This window comes from Elgaria multicarinata, chromosome 4 (genome assembly GCF_023053635.1).
Source record: "Elgaria multicarinata webbii isolate HBS135686 ecotype San Diego chromosome 4, rElgMul1.1.pri, whole genome shotgun sequence".
NCBI classification, from domain to species: domain Eukaryota; kingdom Metazoa; phylum Chordata; class Lepidosauria; order Squamata; family Anguidae; genus Elgaria; species Elgaria multicarinata.
Genome location: NC_086174.1, coordinates 119,488,075 through 119,500,781, shown reverse-complemented (window position 1 = coordinate 119,500,781; position 12,707 = coordinate 119,488,075). Strand labels below are relative to the sequence as shown.

Sequence of the window (12,707 nt, the reverse complement as noted above, 5' to 3'; positions counted from 1 at the left end):
GAAAGACTTAAGAGCAGGGAAAGGGATACTTAGAAGCACAAAATACCACACATTGATTTGATGACACACACTGTCGATTGTACAGATTGGTATTAGCTAATATTTAATATATTTACCAGAACCTCCATCTTGAAAGCAGGAAGTCAAACTCAACTCAGATAATGTCCATTGGAAAGGTTATATAAACCCACCACAACAGAAATCCCCCCTTTTTTGGCTTTCTTCCATACAAATAAGTCATACAGTTCTTGTTGCTCAAACATGATGATTTGATCTGCGGAGTAAATAACAGTTTTGCTGCATGTGGTATGGTGGCCTTCAGAAAATAATAAAGCATAAGGGAGAAAAGTAATGAGGATTGTGCTGACTTAAGTGTTTGTTCTCTAAAAACAATTGAAGAAGCTGATGCAGTGCTTTTACTGAATAATTGCACACACTGCTATGCAATTATTCATTGATTACAGAAGTAGTTTTTAAATGGTGTGGTGATTTTCCAAAGGGAAATGTTCTACCTTTAATATGAATGTACATTTTGATTCATTTATAATATCACAAATAAGGTATACATTTCATCTTTTTCGTAGTTGACTCACTTTGCTTATCACATTCAGGACAGAATTTCTATAACTATTATAGTAAACCACTTCTTGTATTCCATTTAACATTTAATACTTATTTTGAAAAATCCTTTAGGACCAGAACAAACACTTGTCTTTCTGAATATTTTTGCTTACAGAGAGAACCTTCATGAATGCAGGGTCTATTCTTCAGAAAGTTTCCCTCCAGGGCTAGAGGATGACAGATGCAACAAAAGAGAGTGGGAGGGCTGGAACACTCTCTGTCCTCATATATTTGCCCTATTCAGGTACAGAATGCCTGAACAAGGCTCTTATATGCAAAGTGTCTATCAATCCATTTATTGATATGTATTTCCCATTTTTAAAGCGTTAATAGATTGGATACATCATGAGCATTTCTACACCTGCCAGATATCCCAGGGTCGTGTCTAGGTCATCTCTGTGCATATTTATGATGCACAGGTGATCCCAGGGGCAACCCGGGATGACCAGGGACTTTTCCTGGGATATCTGGGACCGCAGATTGCCCAATATTTCCTTGTTCCCGGGATCATCTCGAGGAGTGCGGGCAGGGTGGCCACAATTCCTGGGTCGTCCCTTCTTCCCTGTGAGTAGTGGAGACAGGCATGGAGCTGTGCAGCGAGGCTCCATGCCCATGGGGGTGGGACCCCAACAACTTTGCCATCCCTGGGATGGCGGGGGGGGGGATTGGGGACATTTTTTTACTTTTTTCCACATGACTGGCTCCTCTTAATGGCAGCCATGACATCCTTCTTCCCTTCCAGGATGTCGCACAGCCATCTAGATGCTGGGGAAGGACTGCGGAAGCAGGTAAGTCTGTGATCCTCCGTTCTCCCTTCTGCTACACCCTTAGGTGTAGACATGCCCCATGTTAGGTCTGAACAAATAGTGACCAGACATTTAAAGTGGCCCACTAGTGCTTGATAAACCTTTCAGTTTTTGCTGCTTCACTGGCCCTGCAAAGTCAGGAGACTTGTCAAGCACCCAACAGGCCACAGTACATGGCCGGTGGCTGTGTTTGCCTTAGGTAGGACCTGTTATTTGTTCCAATAAAGTAGGTACTCTACCAAATCAGGTGAGGCGAAGTGAATTTCCCAGATTTTGGGGACCTGGGTCTCCCAAATCCTTTCCAGGTGAGGGTACCTTCAGACTGTATTTTTGGGATACCTTTAGAGTAAGGTGGCAGGAATGTGGTTGACTATCTACTACTAATGGCAGGTTGAACAGCTAGCTTGCTCATTGCTTCCTCCCCAAACCCCACCCACAGACAAATTTGCCACACTAAAATGGAGGATATATATTTCACAATGCTTGTTCAGGCCCCCTGGATGACCAATACCCACAATATCTGGAAAACAGGGGCAGAGACATCAGGTGCAATCCCAACCCTAATTATATGTGTTCATCTGCCCATAGCTCAAAGGTTTGCACTACTAACAGCTAACGAATTGCAAATGCTGCACAGTTTGCTAGTACGGTTGCTTGGCAACCAACAGAAATTCTATTTCATATTAAATGAAAGATATTTAAACAAGCTAGAAAAGCTTGCATAATCTATTATATAGGTATGTATTAGAGTGCCACATATTATTTATTTATTTTATTTATTTACGATATTTCTATACTGATCCCTATCCGAGAATTTTGGGGCTGTGAACAAATGAGGTAAAAGAATAAAAACACATTAAATACATTTTAAAACAAACAAAATAAAACTAAAACTGCCACGTCATTAAGAGAAGACTTCCTGAAACAACCATGTTTTCTGAAGGCGCCAGAAGGAATACAAAGTTGGCACCTGCCTGACCTCCAGAGGCAGGGAATTCCACAGGAAAGGGTCCACCACACTAAAGGCTCTTCTCCTGGTGGACTCCAAATGGACCATAAGTGCATGTGGGACCACCAGGAGCATGCCCTCAGATGACTTCAGTGACCAGTCAGGTTGATAGGAGAGAAGGTGCTCTTTCAGGTATCCTGGTCCCCAGCTGTTTAGGGCTTTGTACACTAGTACCAAAACCTTAAACTTGGCCTGGTAGTCAATAGGCAGCCAGTGCAATTCCCTCAACAAAGGAGTCATATGCTGAAAAGGGGCAGCTTCAGACAACAGCCAAGTTGCTGCATTCTGCACTAGCTCCAGCTTCCAGAGCAGCTTAAAGGGCATCACCACATAGAGTGCATTGCAGTAATCCAGCCTTGAGGTTACTAATGCCTGTACCTCTGTGGCCAAGCTATCCCTGTCCAGGAGAGGCCATAGGTGGCGAACAAGGCAAAGCTTGTAAAAGGCCACTTAGGAGTCCAGTGACAGAGATGGATCTAAGAGTACCCCCAAACTACAAACCTGATCATTCAGGGGGAGTGTAATCCCATCCAAAACAGGCAATGAACCTATCTCCCAGACTCTGGAACCACTCAGCCACAGGGCTTCCATCTTGTCAGGATTCAGTTTCAGTTTATTGGCCTTTATCCAGCCCATTAATGAGTCTAGGCACTGGTCCAGGACTTGCACAGCTTCATCTGATTCAGATGTCACAGGGAGATAGAGCTGCTTGTCATCATCATACTGATGGCATTTGGCTCCAAATCCCCTAATGACTGCTCCCAGCAGAGACACATTAGTACTACTACAAAAATAGTATCTGGCCATGATCATCCATACCTTAGTTACATCCTGTTTCAGCTACTATAATACACTCTACATGGGACTACCTGCAAAAAGTTTTCAGAAACCAGCTGGCCCATAATGCTATGGCTAGACTGTTGACCGAGGCTAGTTATAGGGCTACTGGTCAGTTTCAAGGAAATCTTCTGAAGGGGCCCTTCTGTTGAAACCACTGCCTTCAGAGATGCATTTGGTGGTGAAATAAGAGAGGGCCGTTTCAGTGGCTGCTTCCAGGCTGTGGAACTTTATCCCAAGGGACGCTTGGTTTCCCCATCTTTGGTATCCATTGAGTTGGGTGCTGGTTTTATTTTCTCCCTCTAATTGGTTTTTATTGTTATTATTGTATTTGAATATTTTGCAATGTATTTCATGCTATTTTTGATAGAAAGATGGGGGTACAAATCAAATCAATTAATTAATACTTACCACACAAAATCATTCATAAAATTATTCATGTAGGCTTATCAAGAGCCAATGTAGTATACTATGATTTCTTGTTTCTCTAGTGGTTGGTTCTGCTAGTGGTCAGGCAGTATAGGATCTTGTCTTTAGTAAATAAAATGTTTTTGCCTGATTGCAAAAATAGGAGAGGCATTCCATATATGTTATATGTGCACATAAACAGGTTGAGTTGTATTACAAGGAAACAGAAACGATTACACAGACCAGCCTATCAGCCTGAATCTTGAACGAGTTCTTTCCCAGACATTTCCAACATTTTTGATTCTATACCCTTTGAAATGTTTTTCACATGCCCCCCCCCCACCAGAAAGGAAAAGAGTGAAATATTGCTTGGTGTATTTCACTCCAAGCCACAAAATATTTTACTGTTTTCTTTCCAGTGGGCAGGTGACATGTGCTACTTTCTAGATAGTTGTCAGGTTAAGTTTGGGGGCTAACTTGATGACGCCTTTGCCCTGGGGTGGCTCCAAATCTGCACCGGGTTGGTTATATATTATGTACAGCCACAGATTCTAAGAAGTGCAAATGCACAGCTGAAAAGTCAGGATTTACCCCAACTTTTCCAGCCAGAGTGAGACCAGCTCACCTCTTCCGCTGGTTTGTCCTCACTTGGAGCCACTCTAGGTGTGTTCCTGGGCAGAAGGTGACATCCTATTGGTCGGCAGAAGCCTCAGGAAGGGGACAGGTCGGGTCTGGTGAGCCTAATGGCTGCTGGAGAGCCTGCACTGCCTCCCCTTGTAAGGACAACTTGCCATGACTGCGCTCCAACCCTGCACCATGAAGGCAGCCCCTTGATCTGGTTGCTCCCTAATGAGTACCCGTTACCAATAGTGCTAAAATCGGGATAGCTGCCTCAAAAGAACATTATGAGATTGGACAGGAGCTAGTTTAAGCTCTCAGTGTACTACTTAGATAGTTCTCCTCTTAAGTAATCCCACTTTCTGGGTATTGTGGCTCCAAAGAAGATTGCACCCTCAGTTTTATAAAGCACGCATCTGGAAAATTGCATGTGGGATGGAGGCAAACACGAGCCCTGACATTTCCTGTTTATTTTTTCAACTGGAAGTTAAATATTGCCATGGGTCTTAAATGCCATGTGAATTGTAAAACCACTTGAAGTGTCTGTTTTAATAGACGATATCTGCCACTGATACAGCTTTTAGTACGTTTTTACTGGCAGATTACATATATTGATACGTTGGCCTTTTCGGGTAGTTGAAATGTATCCAATTCCCATGTGTATTTGATTACTTTTCCACAGGCTTCTAAATTTTCAAAGTTATTTTTGGTCAGGTGTATATCATGTTGTACAGAAATAATACGATCTGTTTGAGCCACTATTCTTCAGCAAATGCAAAAGCCACTGCAACATTGTCTGCGGGAAGCCAAAAGCTTTCTTTAAGTCTCAATGCACCATTGCTTTAAACGGTTTGCTCTTTAATATTCTTCCCTCTCCCCTCACCCCAAAGGAGAAATTATGCAATGAGCAATATATTTTTAGAAAATTATATAACTCATATTATCATTCTTGACCTCAATAATATATTTATATTACAACACAGTCATAACTGTTGTTAATTGTGTTTCTAAAATAAATTGTTCGAAGTGTAAAATGTGAAGAGTATATCCTTAGAGACTTTTGTTCTAGTTTAATTAGAACTTGCTATTTTAGTGATAGATCTCATTATCAGTATTTTCTCATTAGAGTGAATATCGCAGAAGGCACCACTGAGTCACCGATCATCATACGTTCACACAGTGCTTTTAAATAATAACCTACATAATTCCCTCATAACTGAAGATTCCATGGATTTAATACCAAGATGCCAAGGATTCATATTACAACACTGAAAGATATATCATGGTGCATTTTTCAAGATATACCAGAATCGAAGGAATGAACTCACAGGATGAGGCAGCAGCATTTGTTCTTCATGTTCTGCCCTATTGACAAGTAGGTTGTGGTGATGGAGTGATGTCTATGTTTTATAACAAAAGGAGCACACAGGTAAGTGAGAAGAACCCTTTTCTTGCTCTGTCTTACCTTCCCCCTACACTCTGTCACTGCAGGTTCCTGATCCTGGGCTGGATCTACACTAGTGCTTTTTATTGGTATTGAAGTGCACTTATAACTGTTGAGGGGTACATTCTGCATTGCATATACCACCTTCCTAGCATGATGTCCTGGTTTTTATTCCGTATTAACCAAAATACCACAACAGTTGGCATTGTGTGTACTACGAAGTATAAATGTGAAAGAGGGATATAGTGCCACCATAATGGGATTGTATAGATATGACATAGGGTCAAGATCTACTTCTGGAAGGGACCTGGGTTGAAGAGAAAAGTCACACAGAGAGAGGGGGGAACAGGCAGGGTTCATCTCCTCTCACCTACAGGCACCTTTTGTTGTACAAATTACTAATTAGACACCCATCCACCAACTACTTTAGATGTGCATGGTGAACACACAGGAGCAAACCAGCATGCCTGTACCTGTTATTCCTAGTTTGGCCTTTAAAAAAGTCATTTATTGGAATTAAGGTTGTATATTCATTAAACAGAAAAACGATGGTTACAAAACAACGTTAAGGCTCTACAGTTTTCAACCAAGCACCAAAAAGCAGGGAAATTGGGAGTTAAGGCTCACAAGCCTTAACATCATGGCCTCCCTAAGGAGGCAGAAAGTGCCAGTGAAATTCTCATTCTCCGAAAGCAGATAAACCATGAGGACAGGATGGAGAATGTGATATGCAGAGGTGATGGTGGGGTTGTGGAAAACTGATGACGAACAACTTAGGGCCACCTACTTCTCTTTTTCTGTTTAGAGCAGCCCTTCCCCAGCCAGGAACCCTCCAAAGGTGTTGGACTACAACTCCCATCATTGCAAGTCAGTATGTCCCATGGTCAGGAATGCTGGGACTTAAGCAGGGATTTAGCCATGCCAAGTTTAAAGCAGATCCGTTCATCCGTGAACTTAAAAAAATTCTCAAAAAAGGCTGCTAGCTGCATTGGATACAATTCCTAATATTGTTAAAGATGTTCAAATTAGGAAGTATAAGAATAATGAATGTTTATTCACTTTTGTACTTTTGAGAGGCACATATTGCCTTGTGGTATGATGATTAACAAAGTATTATTACATGTGATAGACTATTGCATTCTTTTACCTTACAAATATAAGCAAAAAAAAACAATATGCTTATTTAGCACAAAATGTTTCCAAATCCCAGTTGCACATTTGCAGTAAGAGCAAGTAATTTCTACTAGTTCAAAGAAGCATGAAATCTGGTGGCTATCTAAATTCCAATCAACGCATTAGTCCAAGAGATGCTAATCAGGTCATTTCATTTCGGAAATCACAAAGCATGAATTCCAGAAGCATCCATTTCATAAACAGAAGAAACTGAATGAAACTACTAAGCCAATATGATATGAAGTCGACATATTTATTAGATTCCAATAGACTACATTTCTCTCCACCATGTTCTCAAACTACACTTCTGTACCTGTACACAAGCACCCTGTTGGCTTACTCCTATTCTCATCCTGCTATTATCCCTGCATAATATTTGACAGCTCCTTGGTCTTCTCCCCAGTCCTGATCTTCATATTCCCTTATATTATGCAGGAAGATAATGACCACAGTATAGAAGGGGATGTGTATGGCTCTCTTAGCAACTGAATAACATGTTAGCATATACAAGTGTCTGTGCCACTCACACAAAACAAACACACAGGGATGGTATACAGAAAAGATGGGGAATATGTGGCCCTCCAGATGTTGTTGGACTACAATCCTCATTATCCCTCACTATTGGCTGTGCTGTCTAGAGCTGATGGAATTTGCAATCGAACAACATCTGGTCATACATTCCCCATCCCTGGTATATCAACTGGACAAGGCTTCAGATTTTAAACACTTGCTATAGCAGATGTCTGCCACTTCTGGGCACCAAGGTCTTTTCTCTATGCCTGGTTCTGCAGTGACATTAAGAATGCGATCCAATTTTTACAGTAAGCTATTTCATCCTGACCTATTAGTTACATATTCGCAACGATAACTTTGTATCTGAGGCACGGGAAGATGAGAGACGTATTAGACAACCAGCAACACAAATACATGACCATCATCCACTTCTCTTCTAGAAATATTTTTGCATTGAACAATGAGACAACTTGAATACACTATTCAGTATACTTTCCTCTTCAAATGTTTCTGACATTGCTAAATTTGTTTTACCAATACAATAAGCTCTTCTATGTGAACATGAGATGTCAGACATTAACTCAACAATACTTTTTTCACTGGCACTTGATAACCACCTCTGAAAAACAGAAACTAGTAAGAGCACAACAAACAGTAACTGTGATTGTTATAGCAGAAAACTTGTCTTAAGATACTAAAGAAAGATTGATATCCTGAAGAAACAGATCGTTTGACTTAAAACAAACATATAAATCTTTGTCAATATGAAAAGCAGAAAACTTTCCTTTAGGTGTTAGGAATTTGAAATATGAAGCAGCCTAATAGAGCAGTAAAAATTAATTGTTGTGGGCCAATAATTGTTATGTCACAAAATGGAAGTCTTTTAAACAGTATAAGTGTAGCTAGAAATTACTTTACCTCACTTTTAGGTTTCCTTGTTGCGGCTGTCCATCATAAACAGACAAAATATCAAAATCTTCTTCAAGGGCAAAAGTATGAAATGATAATTGTATCCTGTTACGCTCTCCTGTGATAATGATCCAAGTGCAATTGGCATAATTTGGATAGCCATGAGGAAATCCTGGGCTTTCTATTGTTCCATTAGGACCCTGTACTAAACCGCCACAGTTCTGACCTGAAAAGCAGAGAGAGAGAGAGAGAGAGAGAGAGAGAGAGAGAGAGAGAGAGGTGAGTAAAGCAGTGCTTCCCAATTGTAATATTTCTTTCATTGTCAAAGAAAAAACACTAACAAAGCTAAATATCAACATCTCCACATGTGCCTATTTATATAATATTATGTTCATCTGAACAATCAGTAAAGATCTAGCATGAGAGATACTTTACTTGAGTGTAACTCCAGCTGCGTTATGGTTTATACATTTTACAAATTGTTTACAAGTTTCAAATTAAATTGCCTTTTCCTTCTGTTATTGATGGTTTATCCATGGGGGGTAGTCAGAGTTACAAGCACCAAATAACACATAGGGCAGTATCCAACTGTGTCATTTCACTACTACACATGACATTGCACTAGCAAAGACTAGATTACGAACTACGCGCAAGTGGAGAATCCAATTAAAGTTATGCTTGGATAAGTGAAGTTGTGCAATTGCTCGCACAGCTGATTGTACAATGAAAAGTTTTTGTGGAGCTAGACACTGTGCCCCCTAATCTGAAATGCTTGGGGCAGGCTATGGTTACCCATTGGTGTAAGTGTTTCCACACACACCTTCTTCTTTTTTTTTACTTCTTCCAAGACTGAACCCTGCCACTAAAAATGTGGGGGCTTTGGGGGATAGGCCCAGAAGAGCCTTGGCGCAAATTAAATCCTGAATATCAATGTTTCCCTCCCTCTTCTGTCTCTCTAGTGACGGATTCTCAAGCAGTAATAGCCAGCGGGAATAAGAAATGTGGCTTGGTGCGATCACATTAATATTGCTAATGCTGAATACGTTGTTCCTGGAATAGCTAAACCCCATGCTGGGACTTCAGTAAAACCTTAATTACCCAACTTCTAAGTTTCAGTTTAGGTGCTAAATTGTTTGATCACATCTTTATTCAAATGTCTTATACCGTGCCACTACATTGTACTAGAGACAGTATTAGACTTGGACTGGGGAGATCTGAATCAAGATTCTTGCTCAGCCATGAAGCTGGGTGACCTTAGGCCAAACACATACATACAACATAAAACTGCATTATATGTTGCCTAACATACAACACAAACTGTTGCAAGGATGAAAAGACATAACCAATCTTCTCTTGTATGTTGCCTAGGGATATCCGTCACCAGGAAATCTGGCCCTGTTGGGGTTTGCTGGACTTCCATGACACACCTGACTCTGTTTGCTTTTGCAAGCTGAGTCACACAGTTCCCCTGAGTTCCAGGGACTTCTAACACACTTTTTTTTTTCTCAGCCATAATTTGCGCAAATAGAGATTTATGCAAATTTTGGCTACAAATTGTGCGTATTTGTACAATTTGCACAGATTTCAGCTGTGAATTACACATATTTGCTTAATTTTGCATTTGGCTGTAATTTGTGCAGAATATACAAATTTGCATGATTTACAGCTGTAATTTATGCAAATAGTGTGGGTTTTTTTTACGCAAAACATAAATAAATGACCGAAATTCCGCCAGTTGGCCTGCCAGAATGAAGTCTGCTGGGCCAAGCCAATGAAAGATAATTGATTCCACCCCACAACCAAATACTTCTGATATCCCTAATGTTGCCCTAGGCTCCTCAGTAGGATACACATTCAATAAATGAAAATACAGCTCAGAAATACTTTCCAGTAAGATGAAGTTACAGCCCCCAAATTTCAGAAAATGCTGCCTTTTTAGCAATGCATAAAATGCTGCCTTTTTAAACAGAAAGCATTGATATTGGACTGCAAAGTGTTTATGGTCCCTAAATTAAGCAGTCAATAAAAGCTTCATTTCCTAATACTTCCAGTCATGATTGAATTCTAGGATTCCTCACAGCATGATTTTGCTCCCAGTTTGTGTAGTATATCCTACAGAACTATGTGAGGGCATACAGCTTATTAACAGGCAGCCCCTCAGCAAGTAGTCTTGATTTACAACAAACAGTTTTTCTATCCATCTTGCTGAACTCATTAATCGCACAAATACAGATATGCCAAAGCTTAGAATTACACCGAGGCTTAAAATCAATCTGCTTTGTAATGAATAAAATGTCTGTACAGAGAAAAGTTGGGAGGGGGGACATTTTGTGTATAATGCTTGGAATGTCACATGCAGGTTAGGCACAAATATAATCGCAGCACTTGCTGTTATACCCAAAACAAAAATTATTTCAGGCTACAATTTTTAAAAAACTTCCTATGAATACATCTCTGGGTCTAAATCTTCTAACCAAATGTTATCAAATGCTTGTGGGAGTTTCTAAATCTTAACATAAAGGATTTAATAAAAAAAGGATTTGCAGGTTAAAACTAAGGACTAATAAGTAACCATTTTCTACTAAATTTAAATCAGCAACTCTAATGAATAGATATTAAAGCTGTGGGAATTCAGTAGGCCTTTAAAAAGAGAAGGATTTCCTAGCATATCTGCCAATTGTTCAAACCAAGCCATTATAATGCAGACACTGGCACATTTCTTTCCCTAAATGTAATGCCTTTTATAATTAAGTAGTTCCTTAAAATGTATTTATATCCTGTTAAACATAGCTTGAAGCAGGGGAAGAGAACTCTCAGCTGGCAATAGGAAGCTGTCACCAGCTACATTTTATGAATGCTTCCTTTTTGCTGCATAATGAAGAACAGGGTATTGTAACAGCAGAGTCAGCTTTATCTCATTCTTTGCTAAAGCACTGTTGCCATGTTGATTCCATATACAGTGAATGCAGATCGAGGGGAACAGGATTGTGGTGGCAAGTCCTACACCTGACTTGCTTCTTTCTATGGTCGTATGAGTACAAACTGTATACATATAGATGTGGTCGGACACCTTGCTTTTTGAGAGGCCCTGACTATGCACACAGTATCTGAATGAAGGTGACACAAAACATATGAGTCCTATTCAGGCGTTCTGAAACTGAATAGGACACACGCATGAGAAGGAATGCTTCAGCTCTGCCCTTCTCCCTTGTCATGTTAGTTGCCCTCAACTCATGGAAGGCAACTGTCAGAAGAGGAGAGCTTCCTGTATCTGTGGAGGCTATGTGAGCCAGAATGCTGGAAAACTGACAAAACTGAGGGTGAAAAAAATACAGTGAGGGAGAGGGATGGAGCTAGAGTGGTCCTTATCCTCACATATTTTCCCTATTCAGATTCAGAATGCCTGAATAGGGCTATGTTAAATGTCAGACTGGGGGTTGGACAGGAAAGGATTATGGACCCAGAATGATTGCAAATGTTTCTTAATGGCTTTCTATGGTGCCAAATGGAAGGTTTTTCTAAGCCTTATTGCTGTCCAGTAGATGGAGGGGGGTGAGAAAGGGATGCTGCATTTGGCTTGCCAGGCAACCATTCTCCTGCCCCTAGGTTACAACACACACCTTCCCTTTCCCCCTTACACTGGGACAATGCTTTTTGAACAAATACACTTTTGAAAATTTGCCTATTAATATCTCTTGGAATGTTTTCAACAAACCTAGAGATAAGTGTAAGACAGAACCAACAGTATGGTTATGGACACCCCTGCAGTGGAATATTGTTAATGAGCAGAAGAAATTTCCAAGGAGAGCAACCAAAATCATTAAGGCTCCATTAAATATTATGATCACTTAATGGACATATTATGAAGTTACATTAATTACATTTAACATGTGCTTGAAAAGAATATGCAATTAGCAACCTGTTATTCGAGCATAGTTTTATTAAAAGAAAAAAAGAGAGAGAGAACCTTCTGACACTAGGTTGGCGGCAGAATAATCCAGGGATAATGAAAGTAATACTATCTTTTTAAATGTCTGGATGCTTCTATAAAATACTTCTTAAATAAGCAATTTTCTGTTTAAAATATTAACCTCTTTAAAAGTGAAAATCTTCAAGAGATTCATCTGTTCTGTCCCACACCTTCTCTTTAAAAAGTTATAAACATTTATGTCTTTTCGCCAATGACCTATTAAATGAATTTTGTACAGCATGCTATGGTTGAGATGGGTGATGCACTCATGAACTGGATGCAACTTTATAATAGAAAGTGGATGATGACGATAAGTTATGTACGTGGAAATTCAGTGCCTTAAACCCCCATTCACTGTGGGGATTAAGATAGCTCACAATTTTTCTAGGCCTTGTAATT

General features: G+C 40.0%; 1 protein-coding gene across 1 annotated transcript in view; it reads right to left on the bottom strand.

Annotated features, from left to right (window-relative positions):
• The window catches only part of CSMD1 (CUB and Sushi multiple domains 1), a 1,175,554-nt gene that overhangs the window by 922,591 nt on the left and 240,256 nt on the right, over nucleotides 1–12,707 (bottom strand). Inside the window, exon 2 of the mRNA XM_063125095.1 lies at nucleotides 8,348–8,564. Within this exon, the coding sequence (XP_062981165.1) occupies nucleotides 8,348–8,564 (217 nt within the window). The remainder of the gene's footprint in view (nucleotides 1–8,347; nucleotides 8,565–12,707) is intronic.